This window comes from Lotus japonicus, chromosome 5, assembly GCF_012489685.1.
Source record: "Lotus japonicus ecotype B-129 chromosome 5, LjGifu_v1.2".
NCBI lineage: Eukaryota > Viridiplantae > Streptophyta > Magnoliopsida > Fabales > Fabaceae > Lotus > Lotus japonicus.
The window spans coordinates 39,495,145-39,508,257 of NC_080045.1; the positions used below are offsets into that span (position 1 = coordinate 39,495,145).

The 13,113-nt window shown below is 38.3% G+C and overlaps 1 protein-coding gene across 1 annotated transcript; it reads right to left on the reverse strand.

Annotated features, from left to right (window-relative positions):
- Positions 1–336: 336 nt before the first annotated feature.
- On the reverse strand, positions 337–6,613 carry LOC130719344 (uncharacterized). Its single transcript, XM_057569970.1, has 13 exons — positions 6,477–6,613; positions 6,328–6,393; positions 6,143–6,232; positions 5,702–5,779; positions 5,477–5,551; positions 4,521–4,573; positions 3,961–4,111; positions 3,062–3,172; positions 2,456–2,582; positions 2,266–2,360; positions 1,180–1,318; positions 1,030–1,082; positions 337–705 (listed from the first exon to the last, which is right to left on the reverse strand). Exons 1-13 carry the CDS (start codon positions 6,564–6,566, stop codon positions 622–624), a joined length of 1,212 nt encoding a protein of 403 aa, XP_057425953.1. The 5' UTR covers positions 6,567–6,613; the 3' UTR covers positions 337–621.
- Between the last annotated feature and the right edge of the window lie 6,500 nt (positions 6,614–13,113).

Below are 13,113 nucleotides of genomic sequence, written 5' to 3' on the forward strand. Positions count from 1 at the left end.
TCTTTCACCATTATTTATTAATCTTTTCCACTTTCATTTATTAAATGGATTAAACATATTTCAATTATATTGCCTTACACAAATTATTTTAAAATATCTTTTTAAGACGAATATATTGTGATGCAATGAAATTCTTGACCTCAACCGGTCTTACCAATCAAATTTCAATGAAGTATGGAAATGGAAATTTCTTTTCTTTTAAACACCCAAAAAAACCCCATTTTTTGCAACTTTTTTATTATACTTAGTTTCGGTTTTTCCCATGACCACGTTTCTCCCATGACCACGACAAATAAAAAGTATAATGTGATTTAACAAGGGCATGTTTGGAAATCCTTCACTCTAAAACCAAAATCAATATTGGGGAGAAACTTATGTGAGTAACTTCTGAATTTCAGAGTTAACTCTGGTTAAACATAAACCGATCCAAACATGCATGTAAATCCAAGATGAGAACTCAACAATTGAAGGGAAAGGTAAAAAGTAGAAAGCAGAGAATGCCCACACCTCCCCTCACTTCAACTGTGAAAAATGAAAGATCTAGAAGCCAATATCAGTGGCTAACTGTCCAAGATCATTAACTCTATTACTGAGAAACCACTGAAGACAAATATGTTATATCTACTGAATAAAGGATGCTAAGCGTGGGTCTGTACGGTAAGGAAGACCGCTTCTTGCTCCTAGATCTCGGCACTTAGCACCTGCCTGAAATTGACATAAACCATACCCAAATTAGGTTCAAACACATAATAAATATTTATAATTGAAATGCATAATAAGGCATGCCATATAATCATATATAAATGATTAACATTGAAAGTTTTTTTGTTATAAAGTGGAGGGCTTAAAGCCCATTAACATTGAAAGTTAGTTAAGGATAATACAATCATTTACATAAGTCATATAACTTATGTTCTAATCTTGACCATTTATGTAAAATTTGATTGTTGAGATTTGTTCCTCTTACTTTCACTAATCCCTCATATGCTCCATAAACACACATATAAAAACAATTGATTGACCACCTACCACATTTGCAGCAAAGGATAGCATGGTCTCTGGTGAAAACTTTGAGCAGATAGCTGAAAGAAAATCAAGCAACAGATCTTATCCATATAGAAGGAAACAAAAAAGATAGTGGTCATGAAGCTTAAAAACAGAACATAGCTGTTGCATTACCATAAATAACAGCTCCAATAAATGCATCCCCAGCACCAGTCGTATCAATAAGCTCTGATGATGGAATGCTCTCAGCTGTTCCAACATACAACTTCCCACAAACAGTTCCTATCCCTTCTGACTTGAATTTTGCCACTGGCTGGGAGAATGGAGAAAAAATATATGACTATAAAGTTGAACAGAAACACAAATAAGCACATAATCTTTTCTTTGTCGCAATCCCTATTTCTAGAACTTCCAGGGTATAAGTCATTCAAGATCTCACCATAAAGGCCTAGAACAATTTGTTGTTCTCTTTCTCTTTATTTTGTAACACTCATGTTATCAATTTACATAATTGATTATTTGGCATTTCATATAGAGAATTGGGTAGGTCAGTTAGAAATATAATATAAGACAATTCACATGTTTTCACCCCCTAGCTTATGCTTTTGGGACAGTTGGTCTAGATTTCGATCCTAGTTGCTTCCTATTATTCTAATAAAAAAGTTGAATTTTAGCACAAGTTAGGTGGCTTGTTGTTCACGTTTCAAGCAAATGGATTCTAACCAGCATTAAGCATAGAGTTAGAGTGTGACTCGGAATTTTAAATGCAAGTTGCTCAAGAATTTCCTTATATATACTAGATTCTTACAGACAATAAAAATTGCTTTAGCTGTTCAAAGATTTCAGTGTCTTCCATTCCAAAGATTGGCAAATGCATGCAGTGCTATTAAATGCAGCCTCCTTTTCCGCAAAGAATTTCTGGCATCCCTAGAATGTTTTCCTAATATTGCTAAATTACCTATGTAGTGCATCGTGAACAAAAATCACTAGTGTGCTTTCTTTCAGTTTGAGTCTTGGTACATTTAAAGAACAGTTGGAGAAAAATAGTTGGTCATCCCTGAGAGGGTTAGACAACAATATGGACCTAATGAAAGTTCAAAAAATACACAAATGGTTGTACTAAAAATTGGGTGTAATAATCTAACACTGCTGATTGATCTAAGTAGCCCACCCCACCCAGTGGGATAAAGCTTGGTGTCAGATTTCACTTCAGTAATACCACAACAGAGAAAAAAGAATTATGGGTTTCATTGACATTACTGATGATATGCAAGCAGGAATCGATGTACTCTTATTCTTTTTCAGCTCCAGTGATTCCAAAAAGCTGTCTACATTCACTTCTTCTGCGGAAGGACCTGCTTCCAGAAAAAGCTTAATAAATGATAACCTGTTAACATACAAAAAATAAATACAATGTAAAACGACTTTGCCCACGATCGGCTATACATACCATTAGCACTTCTCTCGAGCATTATACAACCGTCTTTTCCCAAAGTTACTATCACAAATTTGATTTTGGGCAACCTTAAAAGCATAGAAACAAGTGCTTGTGGAATAGTTGATGCCTCTGTCCACGCCTGTGAGCAGAGAAAGGTACATCACAAGCCTATTTTATGATGCTTAAAAGAAACTCAAATCCACAGATCGGAGTAAAAATAAGGTTTCAGTAAAACTAATGAAAAAATATTTATATAAAAACAAAAATGTTGTAGCAACCAGAAAAAAAAGAAAAGATATGTGCCATTCATATCTAAAAGCAATATTCCTTTCCCAACAAAAAAAAAACAGTTTGTAAATAACTAAAATTACACATGTACAAGAACTCAAGAAGACCTTGTAGACCACAAAAAAAGTAGTAGTATTTTCTTTGAGGATGCTAAGACAGGATATTTTTCTTACTCAGTAAAAATACATATACTGATTGTCTGATAGAACAGAAAGTAGAATGTTAAAATCAATTCAACATGTTTGCACATGAAGAAAAGTTTGATGAGAGAATTGTTAGTCTGTTACACATTTCTTAACATAGCACTTTCAGAGAAAACAATGAACTTACGGTGGGAAACTTCGCTGAGCATACAACATAATCAGCTACTTTAAGGAGATCATCCAACCCTTCCCTTGGCCTTTCTGCATCAACTAAGATGGGTATATTCCTCCTAACTGCCTGCACTGGAAAATACAAGATTTTGTTTACCTCCAGATAAAGTTCTTGTCCCATCCCTAACCTACTTTGTGCAGAAAAGAAAAAAAAAAGGAAGGTGTTAAAGACACCAAGGGAAATAACATAGAAGTTTCTTGTAGCATTACAAAACAAATAAAATATGCACTTAAGATACACAATGATTTAAGGAAATAATGGATATCAAGGTGAAAATAGAAACAAAATGATTAGTTTGATTTAACTGATTGGATGAACGTGCAATATCCACTACGCATTGCAGATTACATTTCTTGAAATATGATAAAAGTAAAACTGCTTAAGAATTAAAAACAAAAGAAGAAAATTGTATTGAAAGACTAATAAGATATAAGAAGCCTGCCTGTACATTGAAATCTACAAGATACAAGAGGTCCTGGTCCCTCCTTTTTCCTCAACTAACTTCTCTATATCCCTATTCTCTACAGTGGCTTATATATAGCCAATACAGCATGTAGCCTCCATAACTAACTTCTAACAGCACTAACTAACTCTCATTCTGTTACTACTGATTGACTATATCTATCACAGTATGAAAATCTCTCACAATATTCACTGTGTTCAACCATTGACATTAGACATTAGACATAGTGTGATTAGTTGGTATTCTTTTAATATAAGATTATCAGAGGTAACTGGAATATATTATAAAGATACATGCCTCTTTGATGAAATTACACAAGCTTCAACTTCTAAATATGACAAGGCTTCAATAGTTTGTATCAGAATTGCAAGTAAAATAAATGAGTGATAACCTCATGAGCAACAATCAGAGCAGTTTCAGGCAACCTCCCATCAAAATATACCATGCTTGCTCCATCCAATGCAGATAGCAAACTTGATTCTGGAAGATCATCTGGTATCATTGGAGGATATCCTGGAGTATGTATACATGTGCGAGTCTTCCTGAGAAACTGAAAATCAGTCAAGTTATAACAAAAATTTCAATTATAGATTACTACTAATGACCAACTTGTCCTTCAAATTATGCATTGCATTGTTTATGGGTTGAAACAAGTCCCAGATAGTGCCAAAGATGATGAACACAATAAAATGGAGATAAGGCGGTGAACAGAAAATAGATATGTGAGCATAGGTGCAAAGTTTGCAGCTTCTCATATCATTTTGTTTTTCTTCTTCAATGAAAATAAAAAAGGAAACATATCTCCTCGTTTATGTTCAAACCATGCAGATGACAGTGACTAGAATGTTAACTAGATCCACCTAACTCATGCTGCCCCCCTTTAAATCATGTGAATATAACCGGGGGAAAAAGTCAAGATGGTGTAACCATGTGTAAGACAATGACCATTACGTTTCGTTGTCCACAATAATATATGTAAATGGTGAAGTTCCCTCCTTAGATACCTGCAAATAACAGGGAAGGTAACCACAAAAAGAAAATTATTAAAAAGTAGTTAGGACCGTTGTCGCTCCCATTGTCTATTTGCAATCCCCACTAACTGCTTGTAATTGCAATATCCAATTCACCTTAGATGAAATAAATTCTCTTTCAAATAAAATATTAATTCATTATAGTTCTATTTGTCTTTTCATGCTTAATTGAGGACACCTTGGGTAATTATAATTATAAGTAGTTAGCGGGGAATGTAAACGGAACAGTGAGTGCCAAAATCATTGAAATCTGGGTGAATAGTTGGAGAGATGACAATTAATGACCATGACCACATAACTTAGTCATGAGATTAAAATGCTGCCCATAACCAAAAGGAATTGGGAACAAATTCAAATCTCATGTCACCAACTCAAAAGTCATAATTCATTCCATCATGCGTAAACAACTTAATTAAGCGCTTATGGCAATAAGAACTTTTTGCATAAGCGCTTATTCACAAGCTAATTTGAGAAATTCATTGCATAAAAATCAGAATTATTATATGGAGTGATGCTATATCTTACGAAGAAATCTTTAGCCGAATCAAACGAATTACTATAAACAGATAAAAGTGGAGAGAGAAACTGATTAAAATTTGCAGTTTTGATAAATACTACCATCTTATATAACAATTAATAGTTCAAAATAACATTCTTAACTTCCGTATCGTACTAACCATCATTACTCTTATTATATGTAAGCATAAGCAAATCTGAACAGCTAATGAAAATAAGCTCAAAACAGCTTATAAGTAGGATAAGCTATTTACATAAGCTCTCTCAAAAGCTTGAATAAGCACTTATGCTATGACATAAGCTCAAATAAACTCTTCCAAATCGGCTAAAACCGCAAACATTAATAGTTTTAAAAATTACCACAATAAAGGATGTATCTACACCATCAGCCTGTAGCTCATCTAATATGCCCCTTCCTTGACTGTCATCTGCAATCTAATGAGTGCCAACAGGTTTGTTTTAACATAAAACACAAATGCAATGGTCTCAGCATCAGGTTTGAACCGGTAAATATTATCAGATTTTTTAAAAATTAACAAACACATATGCTGAGAGGTTTAGTTGAAATAACTACTAAATTAAGACCTTGGTGATGACCCTTGGATTTAGGCCCAAGCGAGCAAGGCAGGTTAAAGCATTGCCCGCATTGCCACCTCCTTGAACCTGTGATGCAGAGGACATAGCCATGGTTACTCAAGATTTAAATTGTTTGAAGCATTGTAAGCACAAAACTATTCGCAAACAAAAATAAATAATGAAGGCTTCCAATCCAATAGTGGAAAATTAATTAAAAAAAGGGAAAAGGAAAAAAAAAACATGATTGAAAGCACCCAAAGGTCGAGGGTTCGAATCCCTTGGGTCAGTAAAATCCTAGTTGGTGGGCAACCCTCCTCGGGGAGATCCCCCGGCGCTCCTTCTAGGAGTGGGCCTCTGCTGGCGCCTCTGGCACCCTGCCCGGATGTCTGGAGGTGCTTTCTCTTTGTTCTACCATTTTTGTAAAAAAAAAAAGGTGAAACAAGAAGGAACCTTCAAGCTGGTGCTTCTGATTTTGTCATCAGGTTTAGGGTAAGCAGCAACGGTAGCCAAGAAATCAACGGCCACACCTCCACACCCCACCTGGATATGAATGTAAATATGAAGAAAGATTCAAACTATGGTGGCAAATCAATACATCAATTCAACAAATTGAACCCCAGTGAGAGAGAACGCACAACGATGGTGTTTTGAGGAAGGGAGCACATTTTGACCCTCGAATTTCTGCATTGATTACTTGTTGACTGCAACGAAATGAATAAATCAAAATACAAATAATCACAAGATTCATCAAGAGAGAGAGAGAGAGAGAGAGTGTGTGTTTTACATTGTAGGATTTGAGAAGTGGATGAAGTTGAAGGCTGAATATGAAGGTTGAAGAAGGAGAAGCAGTGGAAAAAGTGCAGAGGTTGAACATGGTTTTTGGTTAGGAGTGGCTGAAACCAATGTCCATTGGCTCCAAACTCATCGGTGAAATAGATCAACTAATACTCCCTGTTCTCCACGTGGCATTTTGTTTCCATTTTGATTTTTTCTTTGTGAAAATTAGAAAATAATAATAAAGTAAGAATGAGGTAAAATTTTTAGGAAATTGATCCCATAAATCTGATAATTCAAATAAAACTCAAGAAGAACAGGATTGTGGTTGTCACGTCTATACCTTTCACAACCAACTTTGAGAAGTATTTGGGGTTCCCTGTTATTCGAGGCAGAGTGAGGAAGGAGCATCATGTGGTTAATAGAGTGGCTCGTCAGTTAGCATATTGGAAGGGAAAGTTGCTCAACAAAGTTGGGAGGTTAACCTTGGTGAACTTTGTGCTTGCGTCCCTGCCTATTCATCCCATGCAAATTTTCTAGTTGCCTCAGTCAGTTTGTGATGTGTTGGATGCAGCGGCTAGGAGGTTCATTTGGGCAAATTGAGACAAAAGGCGTGTTCACATGGTGGCTTGGGAGAAGGCTGCGTTGCCAAAGAAGTGGGGTGGGCTTGGTGTTCGTCGAGCAAGGATGACTAATATTGCGTTGCTTGGCAAGCAGGTTTGGCATATGACCCACTCCAAAGACAAGCTCTAGGTTCAGCTTCTTAGCAATTTGTATCTTAGAGGCCATGGTGTGTTGTCTGCCCCTGGGGTCAGTGGGTCGCATGTTTGGAGGGCAATATGTAGATCCCGTGAGCATGTTGTTGAGGCGTTTTGCTTTCGAATTGGGAGGGGTCACGCCTCATTTTGGTATCATGATTGGTCTAGCATGGGGTTGTTGTGTACCTTGGTACCTTTCGTTCATGTGAATGATCTTGAGTTGCAGGTAAGACACACTGTGGTTGATGGGTATGTCAATTGTAACATCCCGATTTTCAGGTGTCACTTAATAACTCAAAAATAAAATAAAACGGAAAATGCAGGTAATTTTTTTTGTTTTCTTTTTTGAAGTAAAAGACTTTTTCAACTAAAGACTCAACCCAAGATTGCACAACATAACTAATGTACAATATAGATATACAGCCCCGCTGCAACCATAAGTAGCAGAAGGAGACAGAAAGTAAGCCCGAAGGCAATACGTACAGATCCAGAGATCAGAGTGACAACGTTATAAATACATGTCCTCAAGAGTGGGAGATGTAACATCCCACATTCTCACCGACAAGGTAAAAACCTCATAGTCGATGCGAAACCCTAGGAGTAGGAATAAAATAGATATATGACTATAATAATAATGATATATATATATATATATACACACACACACACACGTGCAAGTGTGTATGTGTATGTACATATGTGTGATATTTTATCTTAGGATTAAATTGCACGTAGTCGAGGAGTCGGAAAAGTCAACATGGGACAACCGACAATAGAAAGTACCAAAGACAATGGTCATCATATCCTCAAGAGCCATGAAACTCGAGACACATAGATAATAAGGATAGGAAAAATAATCTGATTACATCTCTTGACAGTGAAAAAGCCATAGTCTCAGATTGATCGAAACCCTAACCTAATAAAATGAATGATACTTTGATCATTCAAATAAGATGATAGTAAACTTTCAGAGGGGAAATACACTCTTAATAATCTTCAACTGACCCAAATTAGTGTGGTATAGTACCATTTTTGTCCCAACCTGAAGACATTATAAAATAATCAACCAACCGGTGTGAGGTGTCACTATTACTGATTGAAATGGTCAATATTCAGCCATTAAAACCTACCATCATCAGCACATATTCCCCATAAGCATCTCTAAAGCTCCAGAACGTCTTCATCAGACCACATGCAACCTAAGGCACCATGCTAATCCATTTGCATGAAGAACCATTGGTGGTGCAACTTAGATTAAGCACCATTCAGCCTATAAAATGACCCCAAACCAAACCTATGAGTCCTCTGCAACTCATTCTAAGTCCCAAAAGCTAGAGAGGGTGAGAAGAGAGCTCAGAAAGAGATAAAACCCGAGAGGAAGCTCACAAACTTCTCCTCTTCGATTCTCTCAATTCAGTGAGTGTTAGTAATAAATTCTTGTCCCATTAAGCTTCTGGAGGGAAGAGGGAGCAATCTGGGTTATTTTGGCGAAGCTTTGGACGCCAGAAGCTCAAGAACGACGAAGTTCTTCACCTCCCGCAAGTTCCAGCACCTGCAACTTGACTTTGCTCGCGATTCAGACCGTTCCAGTAGCACCCAATAGCACCATCCTCTTCCCCATCACCTGTAGAACAAGAACCAACATCCAACACACAGAATAGTCCCGATACCCTCTCCGGAGGGGGGTAGGAATGACACTTTTTTTATGGCGTACTCTACCATGCCCTTTTTCCCGGGGTTTGATAAAAATTTCACTTAGATCGGAGTGCAATAATTATTGTCCTGCAGCTCAAGTGGTAGATATGCCCAAAGCGAAGAGGTCGGAGGGAATACACCCTGGAAAGTCCTCCCTTTGATAAGAGTAAGTTTTGCTACTCGTACTAGAATTATATTCTTGATTGGATCGTGAGCATATATGAAATCAATCGAAAGCATTGGTACCACCCCCTTGGTTGGAATGACTCTGTCTCACTAGCAGGCATCTTTCGACCTGAGGTTCACTGGCTCAAGGGCAGGATATCTACTTACTAGCTTGAGGAACCGAGCTAACAAAACGCATAGAACCAGGTCTTTAAAGCCTTGAACCAATTGTGGGATCAAGCCCTTTCCTTCCCGCCTTTCATTCATAAATTAACTCTTAAACTAAAGAAAAGGGACACACTCGTTGTTCCTGTCAATCCTACTTAACTAGCCAGGCCTTATCTTATGGCCAACCGTTTACTCATGTTTACTACCAATAGCTATTGCCTTATACCCTCACATGCTTTCCTTCAAACTATATATATAATTCAATAAGCCTTTCTCCTCAAAGAGCACTAGTTTCCTTTGAAGCCATCTTTCTTCTGTCCGAATTGCTTCCTTCCCCCAAAGAAATGAATGAACCAAGTGCCATAGCTCCTTCTTTCTTTCCTACCTGAATCAAGGAAGCCAAACCCTCGTGACAAAGAATGCGGAATGGAATGCCTTCTTCTTCCTCTACCTCAAACTCTTCATACGTACTTGACTAAAAAGCTTTCGGCTAGGCTTTCAGCCTTTTCTTCTCTGATATTTCATTCCATTTATGCTAAGTTTACTAGTTCCTGTATTCAATGTAAAGTAAAATCTTTCATCTCTTATTGCTCCGGAATGAGATTAGCTTGATTACGCACCTGATTGACTTTTAGTTACTGAAAGCGCTGATGAACGATCTTCCGGATTCAACTCGGATTCCTCATTCACAGTTTGAAGCTTAAGGGTTCTCGAAATTCCCTTTCAAGCTTTATCGAGTTACCCGACTAAGAGAACTTGGCTAACTTCAATCAATTCCACAACTTTCTATCCTTCTTGCTTGTGAGAGTTTCAGATTTTTTCATATGGCGATAAAGTCATCAACAGACTCGTGTTGACGCTACTTGGCTTCCGTCAATTCTGTCACGCCTACACTCCTGTGGGTTATGTAGAAGTGTTTGTGAAGCCAAACGGTATCTTAGATAGAACTGTCGAAGGAGGAGAGGCTAAAAAAAGACAATTCATACGTGGAGAAGTAATGAAGATAGGGTAGAAGAAAACATATCAGGGCAACCCGTGCAAGGATTACCTGGGATAGAGGATGAAGTGGTGGTTCGACCGCTCCAGCTGGAACTCTTGGGGAAGATTATCTTCTGACAAGGGATTGGCTAATATTTGAGATTTTCTTTTGTCTTCCCTAACCAAAATCGCTTTGACTTATTCGACTAGACGGGGAAGGTCTGTCCCTTCTCCACTGGAAGAAAGTAGATGATCACGTAGGGCGAATGGATCAAAGAAAGGGAAACTTCCCTATCCCAGAAAGCGGAGTGACTTCTTGAATCTTTGAATAGAGAGCCCCATTAACCAGACAAGATGGAGGAGACAAGCTACCTCATAGAAAGGATGACTAAGGGCCAGTTGGCGCAGTAAGCTAGAGCTACGAAACCACCCCTTTCTCATTTAACTCGTCAGAATATTAATGATATATTCAGACGTCACCTTGAAGGCTACGATTCTGTTTTTCTGTCTAGGTTCCTTGTTGCAAGGCCGGGTTTAGGCCCTTTGAAACTGCGACGACCTCATGAGATGCCTTAAACTCGTGGGGCAAACATGGCCAAAGAATCACTATTTCGATTGAAACTCTGCCACGGTGACCCAATTCTCAAATTTTTGTATACAGATAAGCGAGAATGCCCTTTTTGACAGGACTGCGTCCTCACGAATGCCAAACTGCGTAGCTCATCTGGGATGACCAAGCTCCAGGGAGGTTTTTGGTTTTGGGGTTTGAGATGAAGTAAAATCCGAGTTGGATCAGCTTGGATAGGGATTTCGAACTTTAAGAAAGGCAAGGCAAAATGCCAATTCTTCCGAGAATCCTTTATCAAAAGCCTTGTTTTGGGCATAACAAGCCCTGCCAATCGTTGACTGGCATCTCAATAGACTCTATCGAGGAACCCGGTTGGGCTTCAATTGAGTGATTTCAGCAATCCAAGCGGCGGGTGGAATTTGAATGAGTCCCTCCTTTCCCCGCTATGTAGTTTGTTTGGCCGCAGCTTCCCTATGTCCCCCTTTCTACTTCATCGTCGTTGTTGGTCCGCTTGATCTGTTCATTCGTCACCGTACCGAAAGAAGACAAGGTATATGCTTCCCAAAAAAGAAAGAGGTGCATCAATTCCTTGCCGTAAATAACTCTTCTTTACACAATTATCAGTCATATTCAATATCGAAAGACCAACGTCACTTCTTCCATGTTCCAGCCTTAGGAACACTAACTTCCGTCGACGAGAAGGGGCACTCACTGAGGCGACAATCCGATAAAGGAAGGTCTGCATGTGTTAAGCACCGTGCATTTAAGAGAAGCTAGCGTCCAATTCCATGCTTCCTTATGCTCGCGGAAGATCTCTTGCCGCTGCAAGTCCCACATCCGCAGTTGGTGAGAGTAATGTGATAGAGGAAGACTTTTGTTCGAAATCGGGATAGTGTTCAATAAACCACCGTTGATGCAATATCTGGTGGGGAAGGCATTCCCACTGCTAAAGTTGGAGTTGACGGTCCTAGTTCTCTTACAGTAAGAGCTGTTGCTAGAATAAGCACTTAGACATAAGATCTAATGCTTGACGTAGTAATCATTTTGATTTGACTATATATTGGGTTGAGTGGAGAAGATCATATTGAAAAAGTATGTTATTTCCAACTTATTTATATATCTAATTTTTTCGGGCTTGGTTAAGTGGTGATATAGCCAAGCCCGAAAAAACGAGCCAACCAAGAAAAAAAAACCATTCGACAAAAAAAAGGAGAGAGAGAGATTTGAACCCTCGATAATTATTTCAAACTATACCGGTTTTCAAGACCGGGTCTATCAACCACTCAGCCATCTCTCCAAAAGCTAATTTCTATTTTATCGTTATTCCACTGAATAAAACATAACCATACGAATAGATACCCCCTTTTTACCCTATCTATAGTAAAGATATCTGGTGTGAATCTTCTATTGGTATAGTTTTGTATCTATATATATACATGATCAAACATGCCCATTTGTTTTGTATGTGAAGTAAAAAAAAAACTACTCTCGATTCAAGCCCAAAAGATGGGGTGGTAATAAGTCAGTCATTGAAAATCAATGGATTCATGAGAAAACCCTCCATAATGCGTTTTTTTATTCCATTACACATTTTTTGTTGATAAGGGAATCAAGGGGTTGGTGGATCAAATGGTATAGTTTTTTTGTTGGTAATTTGGAGGATTAGAAAGATGACTATCGCTTTCCAATTAGCTGTTTTTGCATTAATTGCTACTTCATCCATTTTATTGATTAGTGTACATGTTGTATTTTCTACTCCTGATGGTTGGTCAAGTAATAAAAATGTTGTATTTTCTAGTACATCATTATCGCCTCGCATCCTCTGCTCTCGCCAATCCCATAGCTGAACCATAAGCCGCGCGGTCGATGTCTCGGGCCTTGTCGTCCACATCAAGCAGGTATAGGGCCGCATCTCGACTGATCACACACATGCTTGTTGTCTAGGCGTTAAGCGCCCCAAACAACAAACAACAAACAAGCAAGGGTCAAATTCTAACACATATATATCATAAGTAGGGTATACTACTCACAAGTTCTTCCCTAAGCTAACACTCACAAATAGGGGAACTATATTTCCTTCTAAGTTGCACAAGTATAGGGAAGTATCTCGTAGCTCTAAGTTATTGTTAGTCAATGCTCGTGCACATGCATGCAGACGCTTTGGATATCCATAAGCCAATCCCTCATGGAAAGGCAGGATGAACACGACTACATGATCGGAGTTGGACCTCTCCAACGCACCGCTGCCCAACAGCTTGATGATCGGGGTTAGACCTCTCCAACGCACTCTCGTATCACGTTCGTCCTTTGTTCAG